This window comes from Cryptomeria japonica, chromosome 11 (genome assembly GCF_030272615.1).
Source record: "Cryptomeria japonica chromosome 11, Sugi_1.0, whole genome shotgun sequence".
Taxonomy (NCBI): domain Eukaryota; kingdom Viridiplantae; phylum Streptophyta; class Pinopsida; order Cupressales; family Cupressaceae; genus Cryptomeria; species Cryptomeria japonica.
The window spans coordinates 316,810,539-316,828,449 of record NC_081415.1 but is presented as its reverse complement, the minus strand read 5'-3'; the positions used below and the strand labels follow the sequence as shown (position 1 = coordinate 316,828,449).

At 35.6% G+C, this 17,911-nt stretch overlaps 1 protein-coding gene across 1 annotated transcript in view; it reads right to left on the bottom strand.

Moving 5' to 3' along the window:
- Positions 1-17,911, bottom strand: part of LOC131065045 (tRNA dimethylallyltransferase 2) — a 99,465-nt gene that overhangs the window by 55,669 nt on the left and 25,885 nt on the right. The window contains exons 5-6 of the mRNA XM_057999416.2: positions 5,753-5,849; positions 5,488-5,612 (exon numbers count right to left, since the gene is read on the bottom strand). Of these exons, the coding sequence (XP_057855399.1) occupies positions 5,488-5,612; positions 5,753-5,849 (222 nt within the window). The remainder of the gene's footprint in view (positions 1-5,487; positions 5,613-5,752; positions 5,850-17,911) is intronic.

Genomic DNA, 17,911 nt, shown 5'->3' with positions numbered 1-17,911 from the left:
GACCTCCAAGAGTTGGAAGAGAGAGTCAAGGTCATCTTTTGCAAAGATGAGAATGTCATCACAGATGAGCAACGGGATCTAATGTTCACTACTATGCTCCTGATTGAGAAGATCAAAGAACTCGAACCTGGATGGGAAGCGGCTCTTCTCACTGCCTTTGATCAGGTTATCCACTTGGAGGAACGAATGAAGAATCTTCCTGAGATTCCCATTGTTGAAGTTGAAGGAATTGTGTCCAGATTCGTTGCATATGCTAAGAAAGAGCATTGGAAAGGGAACAAGGTTCTGGAAGAAAGGTTGTTATAGAATGATGTGGCATCTTAATTATCATTGGTCTATGTTTCCTCGACTTTTGTGCCAATTAAATATTTGGCTATGCATTTAATAATGTTCATCTAAAAAGGGAACTTTTTGTAAAAAACCCTAATTAGGGTTTAGGTGTCAGAATCTCAGCCATTGATCTTCTTTCGATCTGGGCCGTTCATTGTAATTGAGGATGCTATATATACCCTCACTCATTTGCATTTTAAAAATTAGAAATTAGATCAGATTAGATATTAGGGAGATAGATAATAGTTAGAGCTTTGGAGAGAAGAAGGTTATTTTGTAGCAAGATTGAGTAGTGAAGAAAGAATTTCGAACAATTGTTGTCTATTTTGGCTTTGAGATCAATAAAATATTGAAGTTATGGTGTTTTATTGCAATTCTTGTGGCTATCTTCATGGTTGCTTACTTTCTTGAATCATTCTCAGTCGAAGTAGTATTTAAGTTTGAAGGACTAAGTGTTGTGCTTGATCTTTGGTGAGATTCACATTCCAAACCACTAGCTTCTTACTGATTGTAAGGATGCCTTGCGTGATCAACTGGAGATATTAAGATTGCTTGAACCTTCAATCGTTATTTATGGTAGTATCTATAATTCTTGATGATTTGAAAATCACTAACCACCTTAGAAGATCGCATCAATTCCAGTAGAGTTGTAATTCCTTGGCAATACTGAAATTGGTAGAATCTTACCAAGTCTAGCCTACATTGAGTCATTCTTAGGATTAGATTAGTATCCATCTCTTGAAACCCTATCTTTTGCTATTTTTTGAGAACCTGTTAGCATTTTGGAAAATCCTGTTCCTGCAGATCGAGAATACGTAAGGCCCCTTGAAGAAACAGCATTCACAACGACCACTGGTGCTTATCCACACATAGAGATCCTACAACAAAGAATCTTGAAGTCACCCTGATTGATCCTTTTCGCGATATCTTCAGCATTCAGAGACTTTACTCAAGAGAGGATAAGGTACCATTTGGGTATTTTATTATGTGTTTGGTTGTGTACAAAATACACGTCAACACATCCCAAACCTTAAAACCAATAACCAAGACCGACTACAAAATATTATATTCGCATACAGTCGATCAATATTCTTCGCACTATATCTCGCATCATATGTATATCTCTCAATATCATCATATCCAAAATATCCTAAACAAACTAACTTAAATACCCTTCCCAAACATAAACATAAATGCCTTATGTCGGCTTACAATGATATTACAATTTATTTACATGTTGGCCTACACAAAAATAAATAAATTAAACTTCATGACCAATGCTGCTGATTGCTACCGTGTAGACCTGCCGGATCAATTTCCTATGTTGGCCTCATGTACCGGTTCCTAGTTTGTCAGTTTCCCTAAATGTCGGTTGTCGAATCATGAATACCGGTGAGTACCGATTAAGTGTCCAACCCAAAATGATATGTGTTGCCATCAGTGACAACACAACTAAACCGGATGAGTGTCAATTGCCAACATGTACAACACCTTGCCTTCAAAAGAAATCCTCCAAAGCACAATTCATAGTCTCTATTTAATCTAGTATCAAAAATTTGAGATGATGCATAAATTGGTTCTCAAACAATGTTTTGCATTTACCAAATTTCTCCAAGGCACTTGATTTTTAAATACATTAATAAAAGAACTTAGCCTCCTTGAAAGGTCATTAATGAATGTTAAGATATGCCTAGCTCTTGATATAGATAATGGTTCATAAAGCACTAATCAGAATGAGCCAACTCTAGATGTCACTTCACACACCATGCCTTACTCTTCTCAAACCTTTTGCATTGATACTTCTAGAGAACACAACCATCTCATACAACCTTGATCCAAGAACTCAACCATGGACCATATTCAAACAGCCAATCAATTGTGTGGCTCTAACACTTGCATCCCCCAATTTCTTATGCCATATAGGCAATTCACCTCATCTGTCTTAACTACCACAGCTTAATGCCATCGTCCACACTGAACATTCTCCAAACAAGGAAAATCATATAAAAACTTTAGCACACATCAAATTTTAGGTGTTGATGCCAACCACCACCTAAAATTTATTTGCTAATATATTTCACAGCAAATCAAACAGGCCAAAAGTCATATTTTTCCCTTGTTGAGTGATTTGGAATGTGGATAGAAGGTTAGCACTCAGATTAAAAACATGATAGCCATCATAACATTATCCAACATGCTATTATTTCCCATAACAATCCCTGCTGAATCATTTACAATATAGATCTTCTCATCATCGGCCTTGGTAAGAGATAAAAAAATCACCAACCTTAGCCATATCCACTATTCACACATATCTGATTGTACTTACCTGCAATATCTGTTCGGTTAACAATAGCAACATACTTACTGCTACCTTTTTCTTAACAGTGATTTAGTTCTTCACACAAGAATTTTTCTTCAACTGCCTTGTTGCAGTAATAGCACCTCTTCGTGCTATTTTGCATTTCTTTAGCTGGCTCTTTTTTTAACAACCTTGCATTAGGTGTCACTACAATTATTACTCTTTTTAACAAAAGTATATATAATGCCTGGCGGTTGGTAAAGACTGCCAACTGTTGGCAACTACCACCCTCTCAGGAACAACCCAATTAATACCAATTATACTAACAAAATAAAACAATATTTAGTTACAAGTGGCAGTTTTGACAACTACATTGTTATTATAGCTATGCATCTCTTTCTTGGTAATGTATTTACATTTTTAATCTATGTACTACAATAGATAACCAATCACAATACTTTTAACAATTAATAATGCTTAGCTTTCCAATTATATTTATTTCTATTATTTTGTAACACTTATATTTTATCTAATAAGTCACTCAACTTCTCCTCATATTAAATAAATGAAAAATAAAAAATTTCAATAATCAGATTTAACTTTGTGCTCCTCATCACCTACCTTCTACTTAAGTGAATGGTTGGTGCACTTTTCCAATTTGGATCTATTATTCATATGATCCTATTAACATAATTATTTTGACTGATTTGTTCCAATATCCATTACCAAACACAAGTGATGGATGGATTTCATCTACCTACATCTAAATTGTGCAAACTAGATTGTAATTGAAACTTTGAAAATTGTTAGCATCTAGTTATTATTTAAGCACTATGAAGCATGCATTGTGCAACACGGTGTAACTAGTGATACGAACAAAAACAACAGAAAATCTCTATTCAACATTCATGGGCTAGTCTCTTAATTTATTTTCCCTATGTATCTCTATACTATTGAAATGCCTTTAAATTCCAAAAACATTATATTTTTATCCCCTTTTCTACATTTTCCCACCTTTTTTAAGATCCAATTTCTTCCCCATTTTTTCCCATTTAAATCTTTTTTTAAAATCTTATACCTTTGGTTTGACAATTTTTTCCCCCAAATATTTTTGCTGCTATGGTTCCTAGGGTTGATTGATTTCTCTATAAGGAATCGGTTTACAAGTTTGGATAAGGGATGGTTGCTCTATCATTATGGATGGGTGGACCGATATTAGATATCAGCCACTCATAAATGGCATTGTCACATGTACAATAGGCTCTTATTTTCTTTCAGCTATTGATTATTCAAGGAAGAGGAAGCATGCAAGCTTCCAATTTCAAATTTTGAAGGATGTCATAGAAGAGGTTGGACCCTCTAATGTTGTACAAGTAGTGATTGATTCGGCACATGCATGCAAATTAGTTGGATTGATGATGGAGGGTGCTTACAAGCACAATGTTTGGACCCCATGTTGTGTTCATGTGTTGAAAAACACATTGAAAGACATTGGGAAAATAGATTGAGTGAAGAAGGTGATGTCCGAAGCTAGACGCACGGATGTTTATTTGCACTCATCACATATCACTTGCTTTGTTTAGGACATTTTTGAGGAAGGAATTCCTCAAGCCCATGGATACTAGGCATGCTAGCTAATGTAGTAATATTGACATGTTTTTATTTGTGGGATTAATCATTACATGGGGTATTTATTACTCACTTATATTACTACTTTCCAAGAGTAGTCATTTCTCACTGACCTTTCACTCATTGTCGATAATCACAAGGCAAGGAACTAACAAAGCACACAAGTACCTCTAAGCAATGTTATGCCAAAAATATCAATGATGCTAACACATTACCCTAGGGACTGCACCGCAAAAGTCAATCCTTGAGTACTAAATACTCCAAATGGTGAAGAAAGACAAAAGAATAAAAAAATCTAAATAAAATTACACTAGATCTCATTACTTACTTAGAATGTATCTACTATGGTGTGGTTCTCATTCCTTGATTATTTAATATACTCTGAATGGTGGAAAATGCCAAAAAAAATATATCTAAATAAAACTACACAATGGAAGCTCTGGTTACTTACAAACAAAAAACCCACTATGGTTTGTCTCTCTAGACCTTCACTCTCAAATGTAACCAATTGTGCATTCACTATGCTTTAATACAATCTTGATATATTTTACATTATCATAATTTGTACTCCATATATTTCTAACCCAATTTATCTTGTTTCCAAGGATGACCCCATGGGTTATCTCATGAAAAATGTTAAATATTTGGCACTGCCAACCACAACTACAATAAGTAGAACAAATCAAAAAAAACGCATGTATCTATCTAACAACATATCAAGTTAATATGGTTGCAAAATATTATTTTTTTACCTTTTGTAACATGAAAAAATTTTGTTGTGGTTTGGAACATAGATGTACATCTTAAATTTCATCTAGTAGTAAGTACCAAAGACCTTAGGAGTAAAGTAACAAGATATTGTGGACTAATTTCTGTAAGGTCTTGACATGATTTTAGCTTTAGCAATTATAATATTCTGAAGTAGATTTCATTGGTGAGTCTTTTGGTTCTCTTCTTGTACATTAGGAAAATAGGAAAGAAAGGAAAAGGTTTTAGTTTCAACTAAACCATCATAATATTTTTTCAACAATGTTGAACCTGCAATGGGTACTCCTCTTCATGTATAACAACAAAACTACTTAATATTTCAATTGCTAAAAAGAGTTGAGAGGAACTTCATCAGGGCAAGGAAAAAAGGGAAAGCTTTTACTTATTGTGTTTTCTAATTCTTTAACATCAGCTACATAAAGAAAGATAGTGGGAAATGAAAAATATAAAATTCTTACCTTTCTGATATCATTAGGATGAAGTCTATTTGCTGCAACAGGATCAATCACTTTAAGTCGATCGAATGGATTACTTTCATTACAAACAACACGACTGCATCCTTTATTTTGGTTATCACCCCTTCCTACAAACATTTCCAGATAAACAATCAGATATCTCATAGTATCTTCTCAAAGCGTACAAATGTAGTTCTAAAATGATCATCAACCTTCTTGAATCATAATGTAATCATCAGTTCTCACTGGTTTGAGATGCACATGTTACCTGTGTATCCACAACTATCGAAAGGTCCTTCAGATATTTTGAGATCCTCGTCTCCAGCATCAATCACATCATCTACCAAGTACTTGCTAACAAGAGCCTAGTTTCCAAAATATTGTCACAAATATTTATTACCTTATAATTATTTAAGGGAAAATGGAAACATCTTCTCAACAGAGTATAAATTATATCATTGGGAGGGGAAAATATCAAAGATGAAGAAAACACTTATCAAAAAAACCTCAAAAAGAGAACAATTGTATGTTGAAGAAACAAAACTCAAACTCCCTCTACATGTAACTGCCATGAATGTAAAACAAAATGACTTCACACTTAAATTCCACAAGTCGGTGAGTTTGTAGTGCTCAGACCTACCAAGAGGGCACACCTTTCCAAAAGGATACAGATTATTAAGGACTTACACCAGGTATACCTTTTGAATCCCTTTGTACACATCCGAAACTTGTTTTTGCATAGAAACTTTTCCAAAGCCTAGGATATAATGACTGAATAGAATAAATATTACATAATTCCAACTGATGAACTGGCTTCTCTTCTCATTTTTTGCTCCTGATATTAGTAAGAGAATAAATGGTTCCTTAAGTCTCCCCCCCCCGGCTCTATCCCACATTAATACAACTGTAGCAGAAATACTAGATTGTAAAAAGTGATAAATTGTCCAAAAAATAATAGAAATTCAATTGGGTAGTGTAATAAATCCAGAATAACAGCAGTAGTTTAATCCAATATGCAAACAGTAATGCATGATAGAGCATGTCTGATATATGACCGTGCAGAACAAAAAAAGGGACAGAAGTATAAAAGGAGAATGTGAAACCTTTAAAATTAAAAATATAAAAATGAAGAGATAATACCATAAACTTAAACGAACTAGCTAGCCCCTATTTATAGCTGACACTAGGCTGGGCCATCACCATAGTTCTGATCAAACCATCTACGTTTAAATTAGCAATTCTAGAATTTACAATCAGCTAGCCAAAGGAATGTGTAACATATGTTGGCAACAATATAACATTGCATTAGATGTGATGGAAAAAGAAAAACTATGTGTAACTTACCCTCCCCTCATAAAACATGTTGCCCTCAACACTTTGCACCTAAAGTTTACAAAAGAAATCTCATCCTCCCAAGAAGTGTCCTTATAATTGACAATATACTCCAAAATGACAATGCCTCATAGCTTCTTCAATCTTTAATAATTGATCAATAATGACATCAAGTCTTGTGATATTTATTCCTTCATCATACAATTCTAGAAGCTTTGTTTCAACTACAAGTATATCCCCAATCATTTTTTTAAGGATATATCTTGAAAAAGTTCCCGATTATGCACATTCCAAACTTATGCATAATCTTCTTGAGATCATTGAATTTTGGATGCAACTTGTTTCTTTCTTACCGCCAAAAGGGCATTTGCTCATATGGCTGACCTCAAAGGGAAAACCAAAGTTGCATGGATATGGATATGCATATGGATAAAAATACGGTATCGATAATAAATATGGCAATTTTACAAGATGTACGAATACAAATAAGGTATCAGATACAAATATGGCCATTTTACAAGAGCCCTAGTATGGACACGGCACGATATGCATTCTCAAAAAAAAAACCCATATATATATAACACAATTTTCTAATTTATTCAAAGAGATTTTCATTACTTTGGAAGCAATATGAACACATAATTATTACATATTTCAGATACACATGGGTTTACTTTGTCAAACAGAAGTCTAAAGTCTTTGAGAATTTTCTAGATTTCAAAGCTATTGCAAAGAAATAATCTTGGAAGTTCCTCAAGATTCTATGTACAGATAATGGGGGTTTATATGTTAACAAACAATTTGAATAGTTTTGTGCAAGGTATCAACGTGCAGCACATAGTTCAATATAGTGTCACAGAACACAAGAACAAATCTTTGAAGGAGATGGCAAATTGTATGATTCACTCTAAACCTTTGGCACCTCAGTACTGGGTAGAGGCCATCAACTGTGCGTGTTACACCTAGAACCGAGTTCCTCACAAAGTTGTAAAGTGGGTAACTCCTTTTCAAGCTTGGACTGGTCAAAAACCCACAGCTAAGCACTTTAGAGTTTTTGGTTCTCATACATGGGCTCATATTCTAGCGTGAGAAACAGAAGGCTATGGATCCACAAAGCATGCCTTGCATACTTATTGGGTATCCAAATGATGTCAAAGTTTATAGGCTTCTCCATCCCACCACTCGTGAGTTATTCATCAAAAGGAGTGTTTGTTTGGAGGAGAGATCTTCTAGTTCTTCTCTTACTGCTTCTCCATGTAGCATCCCATCGAAGACACTGCATCATGGTGATAGTTTTTCAAAGGATTTTAATCCTCCTAATTTTGATGAGGAGTCTTCTTTCTCCACTTCAAATGGCGCTACTGATAATAAGGATTCATATTCCTCTCCTAGTCATCATTCAGAGGTTGATGATTCTCCTCCAAACATTCCAACTACAGCGCCTTGTGGGCTCGTCAAACATTGGAATCAAAAGGTGACTACTATGAGTTGGTGATCCATCAAATACTAGAAGAACAAGGTCACTATTTCAAAAGGCTCCACATCTCTTTATTCCTATAGCTTCTAATCCACAATCTTTTTGAGAAGCTTTAGGTATTCCAGAGTGGGATGCTGCAATGCAAAGGAGTTCAATTCCTTGGAAAGAAATCACATACGGGATTTATGTAATATGCTGCCCTATTGTTCTTTTTATTTAAAAATACTATAACAATTTTTTGTGTGATCTTTCAGACTAGACAGAAGATGGAGAAGGGATTTGCTTTTTTGTGTTGTTTTGTTGTTGAATCGGCATGAAGCAATAATGAATTGCAGCAAATACATATTGTGAAACAATGTAAATATCATGCAAAATAATAGTAGAAAATTCCAAATTTAGATGTTGATCAAAATAATGTTTTTTCTCCAATACAACAGCGACCCAAATTGTTAAATACCCCTACATATCTAAATCAAACATACCCAGAAAAAGTTGATGACGTGTACCCACTACTATAATGAAGTCAGACCTGCAAATTCCTAGACTTGAGCGCCACGCCTTCAACTTTCAGTGCCAATTGCCAATGAAACGATGGAAAGATGTAAGCAACCCCTAACCACCACAAATTTATTTGATCAAACCATTTTAAATATGTCCAAACAGCTTTGACAAATCTGCAACAGCCCTGTTATTGAAAGATTCAATTCTTCTGATAAGCCTATGTGTTGCCTGTATGATAAACACCTCAAATCTCCTAGATTGTATATTTCAACACAATAGATGTTATCAACAAGGGATTTTGTCCTCACCAACCCAAAAGAAAGCCTCCAAAGAAGCCACAGCCAAACTCCAGACACAAAATACTTGAAAGAATGAACAAAGGCTTCATTCAAAAAGGGCGCCACCTTCAACACTAATTCCCATGCCCAAAATGAAGGAAAAGGCATTTTATTTTATTTTTTATAAAGTCATTATATATCCCCAGGTTGGACGCCAACTTTAGGCTCCGTATTTTTTATTTATTAAAAGCACCTTATATCTCCCTAGGTTGGGCGCCCACTCCTAGGAGTCCCCCTTTTAAAACAACTTTATTTTGATGGGACACTCTGTAATGTCCCACCCCAGGTGGAACACTGTAACTGCAACCTGTTTGTTTATTTTAGATTAAAAATACTATGTTTTCTTTGTTTGTGGTGTTCTAGAACTAGACAGCAATGCAGAAGAGTGTGTTTTTAAGTTTTTTGCAATGTTTTGATTGAACAATAGGAAACAAAGTAAATATTGCATACAGCTAATACTGATAATAAACAATGAATTTGTAACCCGAAATGGTAGTTTTTAGATTAGCTATAGGTCTGAATGATTACAAAATCCCTTAAAGGAATGCAACTTAGTACATCAAAGACCTAATAAATTATTTTGGCATACCCGATGTAGTACCCCTGCCCTAATCAATTTCTAATCTCGGTTTAATCTTGGTTAGTTTATCTTAATATAATGGTATAGTCAGATGTTTGATTTAATGCATAGCTGTTGATGTGGTTTTCACACTAGTTGTATGCAAGTTGTTTAGTGTTCCTACTTCGTGGTATTAATATCGGGCTAACGCTTTCATTAAATTTTATATATGTATGCATGTATGACTCTTGGTTGCAAGAGATTTCAGGTACACCGCCGCATGAGTGCGAGGTTCGTCTTCACCTGGATTTGCAGGTTTGAGTGTACCTCTTTAATCCTTAGAGTTGGATTAGGTGGTCGTAAGACCCTTGTTGACCTTAGTCGTGCTCAAATGAGCATCGTCTGTCGTCGTCGGTAATCCCTTTTTGTTCGGGGTTTCCTGGCGGGACATTACATTTGGTATCAGAGCACATGTTGCAAACACTGGGATCTCTGGTGTCGCGTGTGCCCTCTATTGGTGTGAGGTGTATCGACCTTATGTGTATGCTTGTCCTCCTTTTGCATGTGAGTGATTGAGCAGACCTGAACTTGTGTGTAACGCGTGTGTGTTCACACCTTGTTCTCACCTTCTTGATGTTGGTATTCGAGTGTTTATATGTGCATTGTTTGCTTATTGATGTCTGGGTCTACGATTACTCTTATTTTGAAAGAGAGTCGTATGTACCTCCCTTTTTGAGTGTTGTACTCTTTAGACTAATCCATTTGGGTTGGTTCGTGCTTGTCTTGAATCTGAAAGTGCATATTGTGATTGTTTAAGATTATGATCTAGCTTAGTGTTGTCCACTTGAAGGACTAGTATGGCAAATATTGAATGCTTATTTTGTAGAAAATTAAATGAGTATCTCCATTCCTCTCTCTCTTTCTGGAAATTAAAATGATTAGGATATGTGTAATTATCTCTGATTTGAGTTTTCTTGTTTGTGAGAGAAAAGCTGTGACTTCTTGAACCCTTGTGTGAACCCTATGATGCTTATGTGTTTAGATAATAAAAGGGCTATGAGTTTTAAAATTTATTTTGGTTATTGGGAGAAAACTGTATGTGTACGTTTAAAGAATTCTCCATGTGTATGTTGTAGGAGTAGCATGATTAAATTCTACCTTAGTAAGGTGCATTGCTATGCGAATAGTTGAATTATGTGAACTGCTTGGTTTGTAGAAGAAGTATTAAAAGGAGCATGTTATTGTAGCTTTGAGAAAGTATTAATGTGTTCCCCGAAAGATTGTTTTATGTGTTTCATTAAACCAGTTTGATTGAGGATCTATTTTAGCAAATGCTCCATTGAACTCGCTTTTGAATATATGTAATTGTCTTATTATGTTTAGAAAGTGCGAATGAAAAGCTTGTTTGATGTGCATGCATTAATATGTTTTATTTGGGTAATAGCTCCTCGCTTACCTTTTTATCGTAATTTGATTTTAATAATAGGTTGCAAATTATGGCATGTGTCTGTTTTGTATTAAGTATAAGAGAGTGTTCTCAAGAGGTCTGGTATTATCGAAAAGATTGCCTGTCTTGATCTCTGCTTTGTTTGGAAAACTAGAACCTCCTGTTGCAACCATAACTATTGGAAGTGTTTTGTTAAGCTGATTGTCATCCTTCTTAACGGTAGCGAAATGAAAACCGTGTAATTAAAATGATAGGCTTATAGTGAGAAATTTTATATTATAGTGTGGTCTTGTTTGATCTTGTGTCTTTGTAGGAAATAGTTTGGTTATCAAACTCTCTTTCCCTTCTCTTTGCCTAATCATAAGTTTTTTTAAAAAAAATGGTATTAAAGAATGCATTGATTTAAATAGAATGTTTATAAAACATGTGAAATTGTGCTGTTGCATTTTGGCTTCATATTGAAAGATGAAAGTCCTCTTTGAGAAAAGAATTTGCTTAGCTAGTAATTTAGTTGCGGATGCTTAGTGAAAGTTGAGAAAGATATAGGAATGATGTTATTTCCTTATGTAAATGTGAATTGTTAATAATTTCAATACTTGTATCTAGAGTAAACTTGATTCAGTTATTTATAGAGAAAGCATAATTAAAATCTTCCTTGTATAGATGTTAGCGTACTGAAAAGTACTCCCCGTGAATGTGACTAAACCAGTACTGGTGTTTTCGTGTGTATTGTAAGAAACCGGTACTTATTATATGTGCCCATGGATTGGTGAAGTAATCAACCATGGAGGATATGTTGCTTATGAGTATGGGAAACCATACTGTTTATGTGATGTTGCTTAATTGTTTCCCTACTGAGTACCAAACCTTGGGTTGTGGGTAACTCAGTATGTTAAGGGGTAGTATTCGAAGTAACCATTCCTTGAATAGTATGGATTGGCGTACGAGTAATGTCGGCGCGAAGCGACTTTAGCTTCTCTACTTCGAGGAATGATATAGTTGTACTATTAAACTGTATCAAAGGTGTACTCAATACTTTCCCTTTTTGATGAATCTATTTATAGGTTTATATGTGACAGCCTATTCCTCTCCTTTATTTGAGCATATGGATGGTGATTCTTGTGTGTAGTGATGGTGTAATTTGGAGGATCCTTTGCCTTGTCTTCATGAAAGGTAGGGTTATTCACATGTGCTGCCAGTTAGTATGTGTTGGTGGGCATGTGGGTGGACCCTAGTCATGTATACCTCTGACTCACGGCGAGTATCCTTCTAGATACGTCGCTATGCGGGATGTGACCTGCGCGTGCTTTTTCCGTGAGGTACACTACCATGCGGGATACGCCCATTGCGTGTTTTCTCCACCTGGGGTATTGCCATGCCGCGTGACGACGTGATGCGGGGTGATGTCGAGGTGCACACCGCCATGCCATGTGGGTAGTGTGACTATGTCGCACCACATGATGAGCTACTGCAATGGCTAGTCAGTTGTTCCTTCCTTCCTCGTTGGTGGCTAGATGCTAGTCACATAGTGATGTTATGTGCAGTTGTGATATTATTTATATTTCTTTGGGGATCAGCAATTTATTTTACTTTGATTTTGAAGGTTTAGCCACGATCTTGTGATCTTTTGTACTTTTGATTTGGTGTTGAAATTTCGGATTATTTTCTTACCTTATTGTTGGAATTGATGATTTATTACCTTTATTCGTCTGTACTTTGGTGGCTGAACTGGTTTATCCTTATTGTTTTCGTATGCTGGTCTTGTGTTGAAATGTGAAATTCCTCTCCAAGGACGTATGATACGGAATTGGTAGAGTGTGTGCGAGGAAGTAGATGTAGGGAACCTTGAGGATGGGGGTATGTGAGGCTGTGTTGCAGCTAGGACCCACTACCTACCTATGTGTGGTGACTATCTCTTGGCGGCTAACCACCTTGCTCAACAAGGGGTATTCACAAAGGTCTTGTATGGAAGGTAGCACCGCTATGGTGTGCCTAGCACCATCGAGCCCTTGAGTGAGATATTGGATATTTATGATCATGTTGTGTTCTGAGATCAGGCATAGAGATGTTGATCATGCATGTTACCTTTGACCGAGCATTAGACATGCTCACATGTGGCCTTTTGAATTATGTATTCCAGTTATGTGGATGGTTATTATTTGCAACATGGAGTAAATTGTGTTATCTTGTCACTATGTTATGGGACATAGTCTTTGGAAAGGTTTTCTTATGCTTGGCAAGTGTAAACAATTGAGTTATTTATGTTGCCCTTATTTCATGAAAGTTAATTTGGTTGTAGAAATTGATTTTTAAGCTAGTTCTATTCAATAAAATGTTATGATAAAGATGTATTGGTAACAGAAATTGATCTTGATGGCATGTTTTCTTGTCATGTTTGGTAGATGATTATGGTAATTGTTGTTTACCTCCTTGTAATGCTTTATTTTGGTGTAATGAAAGAGAGAAAGTTCTTGTTTCTCTGCTATGATTGTGGATAATTCCTAGAATATTTTAAGGAATGTATGGATTTAGATGTATCTTGCCAATGAGTAGTGGCGTTTGTAAAGGATTTAGCAGTAATATTTCATTTATTTATGGAAAGATTTCTATGTGCAATTTGATCTTTGTTGAATGAGTTTCAGGGCTAATGCGTACGACATGTTCTCCATCTAGCCTTACGACTTCCAGGAGTAAGTCGGAACCTAGGGGGGGAGAATGTAGTACCCCTACCCTAATCAATTTCTAATCTCAGTTTAATCTTGGTTAGTTTATCTTAATATAATGGTATAGTCAGATGTTTGATTTAATGCATAGCTGTTGATGTGGTTTTCACACTAGTTGTATGCAAGTTGTTTAGTGTTCCTACTTCGTGGTATTAATATCGGGCTAACGCTTTCATTAAATTTTATATATGTATGCATGTATGACTCTTGGTTGCAGGAGATTTCAGGTACACCGCCGCATGAGTGCGAGGTTCGTCTTCCCCTGGATTTGCAGGTTTGAGTGTACCTCTTTAATCCTTAGAGTTGGATTAGGTGGTCGTAAGACCCTAGTTGACCTTAGTCGTGCTCAAATGAGCATCGTCTGTCGTCGTCGGTAATCCCTTTTTGTTCGGGGTTTCCTGGCGGGGCATTACACCCGATTTGTTTGTCCTTGAATCTTGGATTTGGACTTATTAGGAAGAAGTTTCCAAATCTGATTTGAAGTAGGCAGCCAAGAAGGATACTCAGAAAACTAGATTGCTACAGCAATATATCAAGTCCTTCCACCTTCAAGGGACTCCAACCAGCAAGGGAGTTTAATGCTTCAAGTTGCACAAATAGACTCCCAACTCAAGACGTCTAACCCTTGGATTTTCCTTCAATGTATGGACTGCTCCTGATGACTGGTACGGCCTGGTCTAAGTACTGATATGCTGTTGATAAGTCTTCAAACCCACTGAAATCTTTAGTGAAAGTGCTCAACTTCTGATTTTATTGAAGATTGCAACTGAACCTCAGCTTCAAACAGATTTCTACAGCCCCAAATATCAAGAATGGTGCAGCCAACCAAGCTAGCTGCTCACTCGGGATATTCTCTTCAAAATGCACCAAAAACACTTAAAATCTGCTATTAAAGTAACCAAAACTGCAAATATTAACTTGTGATTGCAGGCCGAACTCTGAAATAGGTGATAGATGTTTTCCTTACACTTCCAACAAGTCTTTTAAGGGGTAGCCTAACAAGCAAGAAGCTCACTCAGAAATTTATATCAAAATGCTTCCAAACTCTTCTAAACTAGTGTTAAAAAACACAAATCTGCTGGTAGTGATCATATTCAATGACCCTAATACTGAAATGCAAGTCAATGTCTCCTTTCCTCTCCAAACAAGCCAAAAGGGGGGCCGCCACTCACACAGGCTGCTCACTCAAAAATTGGTCCTTGAGATGCTTCAAGTGCTTCCAAATGTGAAGAAGACTCATCTAAAACAGCTGGAAATAAATATTCTTACCAACCCCAAACTGAAAATACACAAGAATGTCTCTTTTCACTTCAACCAAGCCAAAAAGGGATCGGCCTGCCTAGCAAGCAACACACTCAGATTTTAACCAGCAAAATGATCTGTTACATCCCACTTGTGCCCTAGTGATTTTATGCAGTATTTTCGTCCTGATACATGTTAACCCTAGTGCATTTTGATATACTTGTATGATGTATGATGTGCCTAGTTTTATGCTTTAAATGATGGATTTGTTCAAATTATTATGCATGTGTGAATAATGATAATTATGTTTTCTATGCAAAATTGATGTAACTTAATTTAGTAAATTGAGGAATTTCAGTTAGCAATATGATATCATGTTTCACTTTTATCATAGTTTATAAATTGTTAGAACTAGACAAGATTTGACCTAACCAATTTCCATGGGCCAAGTGTATGCAGGGGACCGTCGTCCTCTCCAAAAGGAGGGAAAGTATCATCAGGTCGGGAGGTGAAAGAATGCAAGAACTCAATGTCGTTTGAAAACCCTAGCCTAAGCCAGGTAAACCTAGGTGGATCTTGTCAGACTTTGATTAGCCTGTGTATCAGTTAACCGGTAGGTCAAAGCATAGAATCTGAGGTTGTCGTTTCCTGAAATAATTGTTAATTATTCTATTAATAAATCATTTCGTCGTTATTAATTAAGTTGACTGGACTAATATTACCTTTTAATATATATGTTTAAGTATATGTATATATACGTAACTGACATGTCTTATACAAGTACCTGGGTAGGGTAGCGCGTATACTTGATCGTATACGCACTATCGCAGTCAGATATTCGTAGGAAGTATAGGTTGCATATATATAAATATAAATAAATATGTATAATTAAATTTAATTAAAAATTGCCTGGCATGTTTTATTTTAATTAAATAAATTATTTTATTGACCAACTTTAATTGGCAATATCAATGGTTAAATAGATGAAATTATTTTCTTTCATAGTGTTGAAAGAAATAAGACTTAAATAAAACTTTTAGATCTTATTAAAGTTAACCATCATATAATTTCTATTTAATAGAGCAAGCCTTATAGTTTATCGGGCTGGTTGGAATGTAATAAGAGCAAAAAGGTTATAGTAAAATAAACTTATTATATCACCATCTTTCGTTTGGAGTTGTCGGGCAAAGAAAGAAACAAAGGAAATAAATTAAGGACTTCACGCACCATTATATATGATGATGGAAAGATATTTTTGCATCCTTTTTGGTTTGGGATGAAAACGAAAGGCAGCCACGGGAATGGAAGCATGCCCTGCGTGACTCCTTGGGAGTTTTGGGAAATCCGCCTGGTATTAGGGCGTGGGTTTTGGACAGCGTGGGTTATAAAAACCAAAGGATAAGAGAGGAAAAAGGATGGTTATTGTTATCTACGGCATATTTTTCTACTGGAACGAAAGGAAACAAGGGTTTCGGCTGGGCATTTCCGTTTTCCAGCTTGTGGTTTCAGCGTGGAAAATTGGTTTCAGAACTTCATAATCCACCAGGTCACGTTGCCTTCTTAGACCTGCGATATTAACTTATCTTTGCTGTTATTTTCTTGATTTTCAAAGTATAATGGAAGGAATTCATAGATAATTTAGTCGTACGTAAGTGGCTGGGTATTTAAGAGAATTTCATGGCATTTTAGATGGGTTGAAAACCCTTCTGCACTTTTACTATGTATATTAGTTTCTGTTCAGTTTTTAGTAGGAAATAACCAGTCTAATGTAATGCTGTGTATTCTGCTAAGGCTGATTGGAGATTGAAATTGGAAAGTAGATATACGTATTTCATTACCATTATCCTGCTATTAAATTCAGTGTTAACTTTGTTCTGAAATGTAAGGAGAGGGTAAACATATTTCGGGGTATATTATATTTTGTGTTATCTCCGTGAGAAGAAGTATGAGATGTATAAATATGAATTGTACATATATATATATATATATATATATATATATGTAAATATGTGTTGTACTTCTGGAAAATTCTCTTCTACCTCTTCAATCTGGTTTTAAAGCAAGCAAAAGAATTCTGAATCTGCCTACTGATTCGGGTAAAAGGGGCTTGACTATTTCACAAAATAAATGAGGGAGGGAATGTGTCTTATCCTGTTTTTTTTCTGTATCATGAAAAGTAGAGAAGATTGTGAAAAATTCTGTGTTATCCTCGTAAGAAAGTTGGGTAGAAAATCTGAACTTATGTAAATCGTTTTCTGTTTGCTGTCTTACACCAGATTTGTACAGATTTATATTTATATATGTACACACATGTATATCAGCATTCTTAAGATATATATGCATGTGCATGTATAGATATAATAGGTGGTTTTTGAAATTAATGATTGAATGTATTTAACCCCTTACTGTTTTTTTTTTTTTTAAATGGGTTAATGTATAAGTCTCTAAAAAGGAGCAGTCCATTTTATATCAGTATAAAAAAAATTGGGGCTGCCAGTTCGTATCATTGTTTTCTTTCAGACCAAGCAATAAGGGTAGATGTAGTGTTTTATACATACTTACAAATAAATACAATCTGTGTAGATACGTGCATATGCATGGGTTTATGTGTATGTAAGCATGGAGATATAACACTTCATACCGGTGTGAGTGTAATAAATGTTTTTCGAACCCTTAAATTTTGTAACCTGCTGAATACAGTCATGCCAGCAGCATCCTTTGGTTTTAGATTTGAAAACCTGCAAGGTCTCGTGTTTAGAAGACTGTCGATGCCTCATTGAGCTTCCTTAGATTTTCTTAAATGGATCA